The following is a 15,855-nucleotide window of genomic DNA, read 5'->3' as shown; positions in this document are numbered from 1 at the left end:
ACAGGTCTCCAGACTGTGGTGGGGGACACGGGTCTTTGCAGAGATAGGGGATCCCCATCTCTGCAAAGACAGATCCAACCAGCACAAAGCAGGAGCGTGGTAAACATTAGATGGGTGTCTGCATCTCCCAGAGTCCTGCCACTGGCTGCCCTCCCTTGAGTCCACACCCGCCACCTCCAGGTAGGCCTCCAGAAGGATCCCACACAAGCAAGCCCCCCAGAGCAGCACCTCGCAGTTTTCTCTTGGCCCAGGGCCCCCAATGGGGGTCTTACAGCCGCAAGGGCACCCCCTGTAGCTCCTGGGCTGGCACTGCTGTCCCAGTCTCGCCTTAGATTATGGCACTGACCATCTATCTACCTGTGTCAAGGCCTGATCACACGTCCTTCAGTGGGCCTGGTCAGCTGCCTTCTGTCTGCATCCAGGGCCTCGGCAGCCATCTCCAAGATACAGGGAGGACATGTCCCCCCCCCCCCACACACACACATTGCATCCTAGGGACTTATGGGACCATCTCGGGGACCCCACAGTCCACGTGCCCAAGCATTGTGCCTAACTCAGTGTCACTCTGTTGGGGGTAGCATGAGCCTGAACAAATCACTCAATCCCTGGGTGACTCCTCAGCTGCTCAGTGGGCGACTCCTGCCCTCCGGGAGACCTCAGTGAGGGTGTGGCACCCCTCCACCCTCCTCCCCGGCCCCGCCCACACGACGAACACGTGGCGGGAGAGCAGCGGGCGGGCCATACCTGCAGACTTCCTGGGCACCGCGGGCCCAGCCTCGCCAGTGCGCCTGCGCGGAGGCTCCGGCGGCGATGGAGGACTACAAGTCCCGGCGTACACTACGCTCGCGGTCGGGGCACCTACCCGGAAGGTCAAGTGACTTTCAGCCCGGCCCCGGAAGATAAGGCAGCTCGCGAGCGTTTCGTCTCCTCTTTCGGCCGCACTAGGCAGCAGGTGAGCCATGTTGGGGCGCTGAGGCCTGGGTGCCATCCGGCGGCATCCGGCGCCTTGATGCTCGCCAACGACCTAGGCGGGCTCCTGAGAGGACACGAGGATGCACGGTCGGGGATGGGAGCGCAGAGGGTCCGGGGACTGGAGGGAGGAGCCTGGGGAAAGGGGGCCCTGAAGCCGGGTGGCGGGTGTTCCTGGGCCGCGCGGGTGCTGACTGTGAGCTGCCCCCAGATAGCCGCCATGGGCCGCGTGATCCGTGGGCAGAGGAAGGGTGCCGGCTCCGTGTTCCGCGCGCACGTGAAGCACCGCAAGGGCGCCGCGCGTCTGCGCGCCGTGGATTTCGCCGAGCGGCACGGGTACATCAAGGGCATCGTGAAGGTGCGGGGCGCCGGCCGGGGCGGGAACGGGCGCGGGGTGTCCCACCAGGTCCCCACGCTCACGCCGCTTCGGCCCGCAGGATATCATCCATGACCCAGGTCGCGGCGCGCCCCTCGCCAAGGTTGTCTTCCGCGATCCATACCGGTTTAAGAAGCGGACCGAGCTGTTCATAGCCGCCGAAGGCATCCACACCGGCCAGTTCGTGTACTGTGGCAAGAAGGGTAAGCCGCGCTCCTGGGATGGGAGGTCGGGCTGGGGAGGGGACGGGGCTGCACCAGGAGGCTCACTCACATCCTAGGTCGAGCCGAGGAGGCATCCAGGAAGAGGCCTCACTGCGTGAGTCCTGCTGGGCCGAACCTACGAGGGGGGTCCTGGAGAGCTGTAGGAGGAGGCAGGACCCTGAGTGGGGTGCTGTGCAAAGGGGATTTGCGTCACCTTTGTCCAGCAGGCGTTCAGACAACATCTTGCTGTTCTGAATGACCCCTACTGCTTCCTCTTGCAGCTCAGTTGAATATTGGTAATGTGCTCCCGGTGGGTACCATGCCTGAGGGCACCATCGTGTGCTGTTTGGAGGAGAAGCCTGGTGACCGGGGCAAGCTGGCCCGAGCCTCCGGCAACTATGCCACCGTCATCTCCCACAACCCTGAGACCAAAAAGACCCGAGTGAAGCTGCCCTCCGGCTCCAAGAAGGTCATTTCCTCTGCCAACAGAGCTGTGGTCGGTGAGTGGCAGGCAACAGTGGGCTGTGGGTCACCTGGGCCCTGGAACCTAAGGGCCTGCTCCACTAAAGCTTGAGCATGTGCACTGCTTTGGAGTTATAACTGGGAAGTGGGTTCAGTAACACCTGCATCACTGCTGGTCAGGGATGGACGGAGACGGGCTTAGCGGCCAGGACCCATCCGCACTCTGGCATGACCTGCACCTGTGTGGCCCTTGCTCCTACCTCCCCTTGTTGACAGCCTTTTGAAAGAGCTGTGATCTCCTTTAAAACGATCCAATAAGTGTATTAACAAGGATTTGGATCCAGGTTTGTTCACGGATGTTAGGCAACAACACCTTCAGGTCCCGTGACAAACCCAGTCCTGCCTAGGGCAGGCTGTCGAGAGTGTTTTCACAGAATAAGCCAAACAGGCTGAGATGTGGCAGGTTGGGTCAGCCTTCCGGTTGAGGTTCAGGGTTGAGGGACCTGCCCAGTGTCAGATGTGAAGGGGTAAGGGCTTCCATGGAGAACCCAGGGTCGAGATGGGCATTCCAGATGACATGGGCAGAGGCCTGGCCTTACTGCCTCTCGGAACCTGGAGAAACTCGCTGTCAGTTGACTCAGGCTTTTGGGAACCGTACGATGCTATATCCAGAAGTGGTTGGTTTGGGGTGGGGTGCTGACAAGGAACCAGGAGGGGATGTTGGGTCTCGCTGAAGGCGAGACCTGTGCGCTGGGGAGGGCATAATGCCCGATCTCCCTGACAGGTGTGGTGGCCGGAGGTGGCCGCATTGACAAGCCCATCCTGAAGGCCGGCCGAGCCTACCACAAGTACAAGGCAAAGAGGAATTGTTGGCCCCGTGTGCGTGGTGTGGCCATGAACGTGAGTAGCCTTGAAATGGGCAGTGGGGTGTTCAGGGTACAGGGACAGGCTGGATGGGCGGGTCCCTTCCTGGAATGTGGTGGGAGGTCTGTGGTGTGAGCCTCTGGGTAAGGTGTGTAGGCACCGGCTGCCCCAACACTTAAAACACCTCCCTCTGCCTATAGCCTGTGGAGCATCCGTTTGGAGGTGGCAACCACCAGCACATCGGCAAACCCTCTACCATCCGCAGAGATGCCCCTGCTGGCCGCAAAGTGGGTCTCATCGCTGCCCGCCGGACCGGGCGTCTACGGGGAACTAAGACTGTGCAGGAGAAAGAGAACTAGGTCTGGGGGGCTCAATAAAGTCTTTCCTTTTGCCACTATGCTGTTTGCCTGTTTTCATTGGGAAGGGCCCTGCTGGGAGCACTGCTGGTGAGCTCCAGGTATAGGGAGGAGGAACATGGAGCAGGTGTAGCAGTGAGCAGAGAAAGCTCTGGTGAAGAGGTGGGGGTGATCAGTCCCTGGAGCCCCACCTGGTACACAGAGCAGAGAAGCCCACCCTACACCTGCATTCGTTAACTTGTTCTGGGTTCCGGGAAAATCTAGGTGAGGTGTGGGTGGTGCACCTGAAGCGGTCGTATGAGGAGAGGTCCAGGGGGTTCTCAACGAATGGGCTTCCTGTTTGGCCATAGCCCATGGTACCTTGTACCAAAGTTGACGACAGTTCTGTCAAAGCTAACAACTGGCACAGACAATGCTGAGCAGGTATCAACATGGGAGTGGAGGCCCATCGGTGCGTTCGCATTCAGACCTGTCCCTGCCGCAGTGGTTTCCTGGGAGCCAATAGGATAGGAGTTGCAGGCCACTGACCACGCATGGCAGCACTCCTCGTCACCTATTACACAAGAAGCTGTGTGCTACAGAGTCTCTTATGGATGATGCCTTACTGGGGGTCCCTGCTCTCATAGTCCATACCCATCTGTCATTAACCTGGCCCCCAGCCCTCAGTCTTGTCTCTCTTGGCCTCACCTGCCCTTGGCCACCCACAACACCTGGGCAGTGACCCCAGCAGGGCCACGGCCTCGGTCATGGGTAGAGAAGACAGGAAGGCAATGTCTCCTGAAGGAAAGCACTAGCCTTGGTGCCTGGACCATAAAGTGCCATTGCTTTACGGCTTGCTTCTGGCTACAGTGGCCTGCGGTCTTGGCCAAGACACTGGACATTAGGGAGGGTTTGCAGAAGCAGTCAGGCACCGGAGGAGGCCCTGTCTAGAGTGGACATGGCCCCATTTACGGGGGCTGGGGGCTGGGGGCAGTGGGTCAGGCACAGAAGGGCTTCTTTGACCAGTAGACACCCTCTTCACTCTGGGGAAGAGTGTGGTTCTGGGAAAGAAAGACCTTCAGCAGCTCACTAGGTAGTTTCTCTGAAAAAGACTGGTCTTCCAAACTGGTCACCAAAGCCTCACCCGTGCCTGGGTTCTGAAGCCTCGGGATCACGGTTCCATGCTTCCACGTGGTCGCAGCGTTCCCGATTTGTGGCACCGCATTTACCGTTCCTGGAGGAGACCAACCATCAAGACCTGGAACCCATTTCCCAGAGCAGCCGGAGGACGCCACCGGCCGGGACGCGAGGGGGCGGGGCTTGTGTCACTTCCGCTGGGCTTCGATTGGCGGGGCCGGTGGGACAGGCGGGGCGTGGTCGGTTGGGCGCTGCTCTGCGACGCTGAGGTGAGTGCGGGCCCAACTGGGCGGGGCGGGGCGGGGCGGGGCGGGGGTAGCGGGGCTTCCCGGGGACCGGGTGCGCACTCATCCCCTAGGGTCCGCCGGGATGCTCAGGGTCGGGGTGCGCCCCGCGGTGGACAACACCTCCCGCCCGGGTTTCCCCGGCAGGCCCAGTCCCCTGGCCCGGCGTCCCCCCACCTGACACCCCTTCCCACGTCGTCCCCCCGGGCCGCTTCTGCCTCCCGGAAGGCCCGGGACAGCTCCCTGCCCGTCTCCCCCTCATCCGGCGCGGGGTAACCAGCCCATCCACACGCACAACGCCGCCGCAACCCCCAGCCCCCGCTACAGACCATCGACTCTACTTCCATGATTTGGACTATTTCATATTCCACATATACGTGACATCATGCGGTATCTGTCTTGCCGTGTCTGGCTTATTTCACTGAGCATAGTGTCATCCAAGTCCATCGGTGTTGTTGCAAACGGTAGGCTTGCCTTTTTTTAGGCTGAATAATGCACTGCATATGTATGCCACATTCTCTTCATCCATCCACCTATCCATGGACAGAGGTGGTTTCCGTGTCTTGCCGGTCTTACCTAATGCTGCAGTGAACACGGGGGTGCAGGCATCTCCTCCAGCTCCAGATTTCTATTTCTTCGGATAAATACCCAGAAGTGGAAGAAGGTAGCTCTATGTGTAATTTTCTGAGGAACCTCATACTTCTTTCTGTAGTGGGTGCACCGATTTACATTCCCACCAACAGTGCAGAGGGTCCCCTTTTCTCCACAGCCCCGCCAGCACTGATCTCTTGTCTCTTTGATGATAGCCATTCTGACAGGTGTGGGTAGTTCACATTGATTTTGATTTGCATTTCCCTGATGATCAGTGATGCTGAGCACCTGTTCTTGTACCTACTGGCTATTTGGATGTCTTTTGAGAACTGTCTATTCAGGCCCTTTGTGCATTTTTAAGTCGGGTCATGTGGTTTTTTTGCAATTAAGTTGTGTGAGTTGCTTATATAGTTTTTTTTTTTTTTTTTTAAAGATTTTATTGGGGAAGGGGAACAGGACTTTACTGGGGAACAGTGTGTACTTCCAGGACTTTTTTCTTGCTAGTTGCAGGGGGTGCAGCCCACCATCCCTTGCGGGACTCAAGGAATTGAACTGGCAACCTTGTGGTTGAGAGCCCACTGGCCCATGTGGGAATCGAACCGGCAGCCTTCGGAGTTAGGAGCACGGAGCTCTAACCACCTGAGCCACCAGGCTGGCCCTGCTTATATAGTTTTGATCTTAATCCCTTATCAGATGTATGGTTTGCAAATATTTTCTTCCATCCTTTAGGTACCTTTTCACCCTGTTGATTGTTACTTTGCTGTCAGCAAATTTTCCTATACCTCTACACACCTAATGGTGTTTTTGTATTTTAAAATGTAAGTATATATCATACTATTGATATTCTACACTTTACAGTTTTACTCAGCCTTACAGCGTTGTGCCCTGTCTGTGTCACGCTGATGTGGTTCATTCCTTTCCACTGTGGCCTTGCCTGTTCTCTGATGATGGATAGTGAGGTTCCTCTACTTTTGTCTGCACAGACATGCAGTGGCACTCAGTGTGTCGCCTTGTGTGGTTAGAAAGAGTTTCTATAGGGCACTTATGTAGAATTAGGCTTCCTGACTGAAGGGTTTGCAGGGTCTTAGCTCTACCAGGTGGTATCACACGTATTTCCAGAGTGGCTGTACCGGTGTACACTCCTATAGAACTCTGATGGTCTCCATGATTCCTCATGTCTTCAGCATTTGATACTGTGAAGCATTTTATATTTCCCCCAGTCTATGGGGCAAGAAGTCTTGTTTTAATTTGCATGTCCCTAATTCTTACATTGAAAATCTTTTCATGGGCAGCCGGTTAGCTTAACTGGTTAGAGAGCGATGCTCCTAACACCATGGTTGCTGATTCGATCCCCACATGGGCCACTGTGAGCTTTTTCCTCCAGAACTAGATTGAAACAACTACTTGACTTGGAGCTGATGAGTCCTGGAAAAATACACTGAAATTTTTTAAAAAGTTAAAAAAAATATTTTCAGATGTTTATTGGACAGTGTGATTTCTGTATTTGTGACTTACGAGATTATATCTTGAGTTAATTTTTTAAATTGAATGGTCTTAAATTTTGGTATTTTAAAATATATTCTGTATATTTATCTTGTTATGTATGTTTGCAAACATCCTCTTTCACTTTGCAGCTTGTCATTTAATTTTGTGATGTACAGAATTTTTTTTAATTCACCTATTTATTTTTAATTTTCTAAATTTTATTGGGGAATATTGGGGAACAGTGTGCTTTTCCAGGCCTATCAACTCCAAGTCATTATCTTTCAATCTAGTTGTAGAGGGCGCTGCTCAGCTCCAGGTCCAGTTGCCCGTTGTTAGTTGCAGGGGGCGCAGCCCATTGCGGGAGTTGAGGAATTGAACTGGCAACCTTGTGGTTTGAGAGCCCACTGGCCCATGTGGGAATCCGACCAGCAGCTTTTGGCATTAGGAGCACGGAGCTTCAACCGCCTGAGCCACCGGGTCGGCCCCCCTTTAGTTCTTAAGTGTTTCCGTTTCCATCTCTTCTCTGCGGCCCCACCCCCACATTGGACTTGCCACATGTTTGTATTTTAATTCAAAAGAACCAATGCTGAGATTATTTTGTTTCTTTTAATCACATTTTCTTTATTTTCTTTCATCTTGCCCTGAATTAATTTCCTTTTATATATCTGAATTCTTGTTGAATGTTTAGACCATTTATTTAAATCTCTTGTGTTAAAATTAGCATGTTAAGGACACACATTTCTCCTTACATAGCCTTTGTTTCTCTTTCTACCTTAGTCTCTGTTTTTCCCGGAGGGAGTACTTTTTATCATGTGTTTCCAGTATAACAACAATATGGTCAGAGACTGTTCTGATAAATGATATCAGCGTTTGGAATTTGCGGACAGTTTCCTTGTTGCCTGGTATGTGTTGTTTTGTATAATATTCAATGTACATCTTGAAAGATGTGTATTCTCTATGCTTTACATAAAATTCTCTATTGACCCACTGGTTTCTGACGGAAGTATGTTAAAATCTGTCATTCAAGGTCCTTTAGCTAGCTTTGGCTTTTTATCTTTTGAGGGTCTGTTGGCAGTACACACGTTTGTAATGACAGCTTTTTGATAGTTTTCCTTTTCTAAATATGCAGTGCTTTGGTTCCTATTAGTGATTTTTGCTTTCAGTTCTGTTTTGATTGGTGTAACTATGGCTAAGCCACACACAGCAGTGCATATGAGCTCACAAGCACCACCGCGAGGGGAGGAGGCCCGCCGAGTGCAGACAGCTTAATTCCCGCGACAAAGGTCACCGGGGGCACAGTGGACTGGTGGGGTGGACATCAGGAAGGTGGCCACCGAGGGAGGTGTGGGGAGCAGGACTGTAGCTGTGCGGTCAGGGTTTGTCGACTCTCCTGTGTGAATGTCACACTTCAATAAAGAGCTTTAAAGATGCAGAAAAGGCATATAGCTAGTAGTGCTTTATTTTGATTGGTGTTTGATTTGTCTTGTGCTCAGCCTTTCTGTGTTTTTTTTTTTTTCAGGTTAGTAGGTGCATTTCATGTGTCTAATACAAGTTTCGTGCTTCTAGTAGGTGAGTTTAATGCTTTCATTTCTTGCCATGACTCATCCATTGGATTTGTTTCTACTGGTTTTGTAGTTTTTACCTTCTATACTTTGTCTTTGCTCTCTGCCTTCTATTGACTTTTTTTTACTTTTCCTCTTCGATCCTTAACATGTTGTCTTTATTCTCTCATGTAAAAGGCATGAGGACCTCTGTCCTCCTGGATGAGACAACTTAGCAGGCCAGGGACCTGGGGCGTCCTGCACGGTCCATGCAGTGTGGGTGGGAAGTCTGCCGGGAGGCCAGCTGTGCTCCATGGGGATGAGCCCGGCCCTGAAGCCAAGTCTCCTCCCTCAGCACCTGAGTGACTGGTTCCTGCCTGCTACCGGGGGCGTCCAGGGAACCACTCGATGGCAGCTTGGCACCTGTCTGCCCCACCCCAGGTGAGCATCACCCCCACCCGGGGCTTTCCTCCTGCTCCGCCTCAGCAAACACTGTCAGGGCCTCTGGTCAGGGCACCGAAAACAGGAAGGGTTGGCCTTGGGATACCTCCCCCCGCCCCCCAGTTTCCTGATGTAGCTGGCTCAGTGGCCAACCAGTCAGGCCATCCTTGGGCCACTCTGGGCATGTCCCCAGGGCCACTCTGAGCCACACACAGTTGTGCAGCAGCCCTTGTCTTTCCAGGGTGAGGTGACCTTCGAGGACGTGGCCGTGCTCCTTTCCCGGGAGGAGTGGGGCTGTCTGGGCCCTGCTGAGCGGAGCCTCTACAGGGATGTGATGCTGGAGACCTATGGGCACCTGGTGTCTCTGGGTAAGGCCTCTCACCAGGACGCAGCTCCAGGAACAATCCTGGGCACTGGGGGCTTGGCAGAGCCTGGGCTGGGGCCCTGTTGGGTGCAGAGGACAGCCCTTCCGTCCTCAGAGCTCTTTCCCCAGGCCCAAGTCTGACCCCTCCCCAAGTGCAGTTGCATACCTCATGGTGGAGAGAGCCCCCTGTGCTCCACTCTCATATCCAGAGTGTGCCAACTTCCCGTCACCCCCGGACCTGCGCTTCCGCCTCCCCCTGCAATCCTCCAGCCCCGTGTCCTTGGCACCAAACACAGACCCCATCTCCCTCCCAGGAGCTGGCCCTGCAGGTCCCAAGCCTGGCGTGATCACACAGTTGGAACGAGGGGGCGAGCCGTGGGTCCTGGACATGCAGGATGCCGAGGAGACAGGGCGACTGAGACTTGATGGCTCAGGTGCGTGAGGGGCGGCTTCCCTAACTCAGTCACTGAGCAAACTTTACTTGGAGTCCTAGGTGTGTGGCTAATGACTCGGGGTTGGGGGAAGAGGCAGCACGCCAGCCCTGGGCGTGGCCTCTACTGCCATGGTTCCTGAGCTACATCTCCCGGGTGTGTAAGGGGCAGGGTTGGAGAAGGAGAGGGAAGGCGTTTGGGTGTGCACGAGGGGGTTGGGCACCGGGGACCCTCGTGGAGCCCTGCCCCTGAGAGCTCATATACTGTGGTGGGGTCAGTTGGGGCCAATCGCTGTACTCCCTTCTTCTAAGTTGACCCATCGGGAAGTTACCACTGTCCGTGTCACCACCCGGACACACAAGTGTCCCTGTCTGGCCTACAGCTGCATGTGACATGTGACCCTGTCTGCAATGCTGTGCCACCGCTTGTCACTAGCTGCATTTCTACTGCACACACAAGCCTGGTCACTGCTGTCACTACAAGTGCTATCGGGGAGGTGTTCTTTGGTCTCGTTGCCGTGGACACTGCTGCGTATGTCTTGATCATGTCCTAGGAAGGAACTATTCGCTAAAAGGACTTGAACTTCTCTTTTCTAAATTTATTTGAGTGTGCATACTTATAGAAATGGGAGAAAGCCTGAGTTTATATAGCTCAGTGAACTCATAAAAAAATACAAAACGTTTAGTCCCCAGGAGCCCGTGGGCCCTCCTCTGGCATTTCCCGCTGTGCCTACAGCTGAGCACTGACCCCGGCTCATGTCTGTCTGGACCCAGGTGGGCCTTGAACACTGTGTGGTGCTCGTTGTGCTTCATCACCATTGTCAGGAACGTGCCACTCATCGTTTTCCGTTCTGAGTGTGCAGGACATTCAGTTGTCCCCACCTTGGAGTTGTGCATGTCTCTCTCTCGGCTCACACAGAACACATTTCCGGTGGGTGTGTTCCTGCCAGTGGGGTTGGTGTGTGAGTGTCTAGTCAAGGAAAGACGGCGTGGGGGCTTGAGGGCACCCAGAAGCATTCTGTGTGGCATCTTGAGTTGCAGGTACTGGTGGCTCACCTGGCTGTCCTCTTGTGCCCCTGGAAAGAGCCCTGGGAATGGGTGTGACTGCTAGAGAGAGCTGAGGGACCTGGCCTCTGTGCTCCACCCCCTCTACAGCTGGCAGGAGCTTGGCCCTCTACCCTCCTGCGGCGGTAGCTCATTTACCTAGCATGGATTTGGGGCATTTTTTTGGTGTCCTTAGACTCGCTTTGCCTTAATTTCTCTGTCTGTCAGATGCTGTGCATGACTTTTGGGGCCCGTTCTTTCTCTGGTCTCTATGGTGCTACAAAGCCTCCATCTTCCTTCCCTTTGTAACGAGGACAGGCTTCCTGAAGTCCCACTCAGTCAGGTTTTGGAGGCAGAACACAGGCAAAAAGGGAGTGAATGTGAGAGTTGATCAGATCTGGATTTAAATGCTGGCACTGCCACACGACTGGCCCTGCGTGAGGTTTTTAAGCCTCAGAGCTCCAGGCTCTTATCTTTGATGGCACTGTGCCTTTGGAGGTGATGCATTTGGTACTCCACAGGTGTTTGGCAGCATCTTCATACCTTCCTTCCAGAGTCAGCACAGGTGACCCTGAGATGTTCTGTTTGTTGTTTCAGCTTACAGGGCCTGGACTGAGTACATGGAGTTGGCTTCAGGGGAGATGTTGGATGGGGCAGAACTGGACCAACTCAGCGGGGCTGATCTCTGCACACAAGAGCCAGGAGAAGACTGTAAGCATGTCGGGGAGCCAGAGGAGAGCCTGGACAAGCCCACGGAGCAGAGGGGCCCCAGGCCAGTCACAATGACCACCAAGGAGAGCAGCCATGAGTCTGGAGGAAGCCTCAGGTTGGGGTCAAGCCGTATCTCTGATCAGAGACCTCACCAATGTGATATATGTGAGCAAAGTTTTGAACAGAGATCATATCTCAATAACCATAAGCGTGTACACAGGTCAAAAAAAACAAATATAGTTCATGATTCTGGGGAGATCGTCAGTGCCAATTTAGTTATCAGAGATCAGAAAATTCTTGCTGGGAAAAAACTGCATTATTGTGGTTACTGTGGGAAAGCTTTCAAGTACAGTGCTAACCTGATCAAGCACCAGCGGCTTCACAGTGAGGAGAAGCCCTACAAATGCAGTGAGTGTGGGAAAGCCTTCAGCCAGAGCTGCGACTTCATCAACCACCGTAGGGTGCACTCGGGTGAGATTCCCTACCACTGTGCTGAGTGTGGGAAGACATTCAACCGGAGGCCCAACCTCATGAAGCACCAGCGGATCCACACTGGCGAGAAGCCCTACAAGTGTGGTGAGTGTGGGAAACACTTCAGCGCATACTCATCCCTCATTTATCACCAGAGAATCCACACAGGAGAGAAACCCTACAAATGCAACGAGTGCGGGAAGGCCTTCAGTGACAGCTCAATCCTTATCCGACATCGTCGCACTCACACTGGAGAGAAGCCATTTGAGTGTAAGGAATGTGGCAAAGGCTTTACCCAAAGTTCTAATCTTATCCAACACCAAAGGATTCACACTGGAGAGAAACCCTACAAATGTAACGAATGTGAGAAAGCCTTCATCCAAAAAACCAAACTTGTCGAACATCAGAGAAGCCACACTGGCGAGAAGCCCTATGAATGCAATGACTGCGGCAAAGTCTTCAGCCAGAGCACACACCTCCTCCAGCACCGGCGGGTCCACACGGGGGAGAAGCCCTACGTGTGTGGCGAGTGTGACAAGGCCTTCCACAACAGCTCCAGACTCATCCAGCACCAGCGATCGCACCACGGAGAGAAGCCGTACAAATGCAGTGACTGCAAGAAGGCCTTTAGCCAGGGCGCTCACCTCGCCCAGCATCAGCGGGTCCACACAGGGGAGAAGCCCTACGCATGTGGCCAGTGCGGCAAGGCCTTCCGGCACAGCTCCAATGTGTTCCAGCACCAGCGGCTGCACCTCCGGGAAGGCACCTGCACATGACGTTGGAGGGCCCACCCCACCCGTGAAGTATGGTCCACGCAGCATGGTCACAGGTGAAAGCCATTTCTGTCTAATAAAAACACTCTTTTCTTAATCCAAGAGCAGGGAGTGCATGATCATTTCAGAGGAACTGAGAGAGGAGCACAAAAAGGAGAGGCTCTGATAGCTCCTCCCACTTACAGGAGAGCTCACTGCTGCCGATTCAGTATGTTTCCTTTCAGACTTGCTGAAGAGCTCTTCAACAGGAAAGCACTGTTATGCTTATTGCATCACCCAGGATTTCCATCTTCACTTTTCCTCAGTACCAGAGAAGTCACACTGGAAAGAATTCCACACATTTGCATAATTCTAAATTTTGTAAATTTCAAAGCATATCATTCGTGCTTTTCTTGGTCACTCACTATGCCTTTTTTATTGTGGTAAAGTACACCTAACATAAAGTTCACCATTTTAGCCATTTTGAAGTGTACTATTGAGTGGCATTAGTACATTCACGATGTTGTGTGACCATCACCACCATCTATAAAGGGTTTATTATCCCCAACAGACGATCCCCATCCTCCCCTCTCCCAACCGCTGGCAACCCCTATTGTACTTTCCGTCTGTATGAATCTGACGATGCTAGGGACCTCAAGTAAGTGCAGTTGCACAGTATTTGCCGTTTGTGACTGGCTTATCTCACTCAACATAATAAATGTCCTCAACGTTCATCCACATTGTTTCCAGTGTCAGAACAGTATTCTTTTTCATGCCTGAGTAATACTCCATTGTTTGGAGGTACCACATGTGTTTATCCATCATTGTTGATGGTCACTTGGGTGTTTTCATTTTGTGACTATTGTGCATAAGGTGCTGTGAACACAGGTGTACAAGTATCTGTTTGAATCCCTACTCACAATACTTTTGGGTACAATCTTAGGAGTGAAATTGCTGGATTATATATTAATTCTATGTTAACTTGCTGAGGAACAGCCAAACTTTTCTGCAGCAGCTGCTCCATTGTTGCATCCCCACTAGCAGTGCATGAAGACTCCAGCTTCTCGACATCCTTGCTAACACTTGTTATTTTTTATTTTGGTAATAGCCGTCCTAATGGGTGTGAGGTGGTATCACATTGTGGTTTTGATTTGCATTTATCTGATGACTAACGATGCTGAGCACCTTTTCAGGTGCTTATTGTCCATCCGTATCATATATTTTCTCTGGTGAAATTCTATTCAGGTCCTTTGCCCATTTTGGAATCGGGTTCTTTTGTGTTTTGTGGTTGAGGTGTAGGAGTTCTTTATATTTGCATAGTAATTCCTTATTAGAGGTATGATTTCCAAATATTTTCTCTCTTTCTGTGAGTTATCTGTTTATTCTCTTGATAAGTGTCCTTTGATGGACAAAAGTTTTTTAATTCTATAAAGTTCAATTTATGTATGTTTTCTTTGGTTCCTGTGCTCTGGGTATCATACCCAAGGAATCATTGCTAAATCTGAGAATCTGAAGTCTCCCCCCATGTTTTCTTCCAAGAGTTTTATAGTTTTACGTCTTAGTTTAAGTACTTAATCCATTTTGAGCTAACTTTTTTCTGTAGTGTAAGGTCGGGTCTAACTTTATTATTTTGCATGTGGAAATGTTCATTTCTCTTCATGCTTATTTTCAAGTTCATTGACCCTTCTGCCTGCTCAGATCCATTGTTGAACAACTCTAGTGAGTTTTTTATTTCAGTTATTGTACTTTTCAGCTCCAGAATTTCTGTTTGGTTCATTTTTATAAGTTCTGTCTGTTTACTGTCATTGTTCATAACATTATTTTCTTGTTTTCCTTTAGGTTTTTGTCTATGGTTTCCTTTAGATCATTGAACATATTTAAGACCGTTGATTTTAACACCCTTGATGAATAAATCCATTGTCTGGAAGTCCTCAAGGAAGGTTTCTGTCAAATTCCTTTTTTACCCTGTGAATGGGACGTATTTTCCTGTTTCTTTGTGTAGTTTGTATTCGGTTGTTGCTGAGTGGACATTTTGAGTATTTTGTATGGTGACTGTAGAATACTAAGCCTCCTACCCATCAAAGCTGAATCTTGCTTGTTGAGTTCTGGCACCATCTGTGTGTCATTTTTCCCAACTTTTTTGCAAAGTGTGTATTCTTCAGTGCCTGTGGTCCCTGAAGTTTCTGTTCCATTATCTGTCAGGTCATCCAGTGACTTGGAAAAGATTTCCTTAAATGTCTTGCTCCCAAAAGGGTAAGAAACAAGTATGTTCTATTTAATTTCCCCAGGAAACTGCTTCAGCAGTTAAAACAATGGCCGCAACCTTGTGCCAGTGATCCAAAGTGGCAACCAACCATCGAAGCCCATGACCCTGACATGTGGAAGATAAGGTCCTTATTACCCTCCCTGGCTCCCGCAAGCTGCATCATGAATGCAGGCCATTGTCCCCTCGGTTGCACGCCACAGGGCTAGGGGCTGGGCATGGTAGGTGTTACGCTAAACGCTGGAAGTTCACTGAACTGGGTGAAGTTTACTGCCCCCTCTTCAATCTCTCTCCTGGCTGCGTGTTCAATCTCTCCTGGCAGACTCAAGTAGTTTCAAAACAGCTACTTCAGGCCACTCCTGTGTCTCCGTGGTTGTGTAGGTGGAGGGCGCGTTCCTGAGGCTTCCTACTCTCCTGTCTTTCATGACTCCCGTGATTGCTTTTACAATAGTAGCAAAATTTCTATTTCATTGACATATTTCATTTATACAACTTATCATGTGGACATATTCCACAGTGACTAATTTCAGATTTTTTAGTCTTTTGAATCATATCTTTAGGATACATTCCTAGGAATAGCATGTGAGTTTTCAAGGACATTGATGTATATATGCAAATGCTTTCCAGAGTCGTTGTATCCAATATGTAATGTCACCAGCACTGACTCACTGGAACACCATTGTCCTGCTTTGCAGGATGCAGCCTGATCTCCACACAGCCTCCCTGCACTGGACACTGAAACTGTAACCTCCACTTGCAATTAGACAGGCATGACTGCCTGCTGCTGCGTTTGCCTGATCACTCAGGAAACCTTCATGGCTTTGTGGTGGCTTCAGTGGGAACCATCTCTCCTTTACAGCCTTTGCCTCATCACTGCTTATGGCCCAGGTGGTCTTCCACTGGTTGTTAAGGACCCCTACTCTGCAGTCTCTTCAATCCCTCAGCCAACATGTCCCGGAGCCAGTGGCATCCCAAGGGAGCGATAAAGCCCTGGGTGGGAGGGCTGGAGAGGCAGGTAAGGGTGGTGGATAAGCATCTTTTACAGAATAGTGTACCTGGAAGGCGGATATGCTGTTGTCATTGTGCAAAACTAGAGAAATGGTTTGACGTTTTCTTGGCTGTTTTGTTTTTG

At 51.5% G+C, this 15,855-nt stretch overlaps 2 protein-coding genes across 21 annotated transcripts; both read left to right on the top strand.

Moving 5' to 3' along the window:
* Positions 1-811: 811 nt before the first annotated feature.
* RPL8 (ribosomal protein L8) lies at positions 812-3,271 on the top strand. Of its 2 annotated transcripts, none has more exons than XM_019717163.2 (6): positions 812-952; positions 1,181-1,327; positions 1,407-1,548; positions 1,830-2,048; positions 2,795-2,910; positions 3,075-3,271. In XM_019717163.2, exons 2-6 carry the CDS (start codon positions 1,190-1,192, stop codon positions 3,231-3,233), a joined length of 774 nt encoding a protein of 257 aa, XP_019572722.1. In that variant the 5' UTR covers positions 812-952; positions 1,181-1,189; the 3' UTR covers positions 3,234-3,271. The 2 variants fall into 2 exon arrangements, with proteins under 2 accessions (XP_019572722.1, XP_019572723.1); XM_019717164.2 differs by having other exon boundaries at positions 937-1,059.
* A 1,261-nt stretch (positions 3,272-4,532) lies between these two features.
* On the top strand, positions 4,533-13,198 carry ZNF34 (zinc finger protein 34). 19 transcript variants are annotated; one of them, XM_019717147.3, is made up of 8 exons: positions 4,582-4,615; positions 5,951-6,039; positions 7,484-7,608; positions 8,226-8,275; positions 8,603-8,688; positions 8,930-9,056; positions 9,367-9,486; positions 11,124-13,198. In XM_019717147.3, exons 5-8 carry the CDS (start codon positions 8,656-8,658, stop codon positions 12,482-12,484), a joined length of 1,641 nt encoding a protein of 546 aa, XP_019572706.2. In that variant the 5' UTR covers positions 4,582-4,615; positions 5,951-6,039; positions 7,484-7,608; positions 8,226-8,275; positions 8,603-8,655; the 3' UTR covers positions 12,485-13,198. The 19 variants fall into 19 exon arrangements, with proteins under 19 accessions (XP_074172710.1, XP_019572706.2, XP_074172707.1 ...); XM_074316606.2 differs by having other exon boundaries at positions 8,446-8,688; XM_074316605.2 differs by lacking the exon at positions 4,582-4,615 and adding an exon at positions 4,628-5,094 and having other exon boundaries at positions 8,446-8,688.
* The last annotated feature ends 2,657 nt before the right edge of the window (positions 13,199-15,855 follow it).

Source organism: Rhinolophus sinicus, chromosome 6, assembly GCF_057876585.1.
Source record: "Rhinolophus sinicus isolate RSI-liver-muscle chromosome 6, RSI-T2T, whole genome shotgun sequence".
NCBI lineage: Eukaryota > Metazoa > Chordata > Mammalia > Chiroptera > Rhinolophidae > Rhinolophus > Rhinolophus sinicus.
Note: the sequence above shows the minus strand (reverse complement) of the source record. Positions and strands in the feature narration are given on the sequence as shown.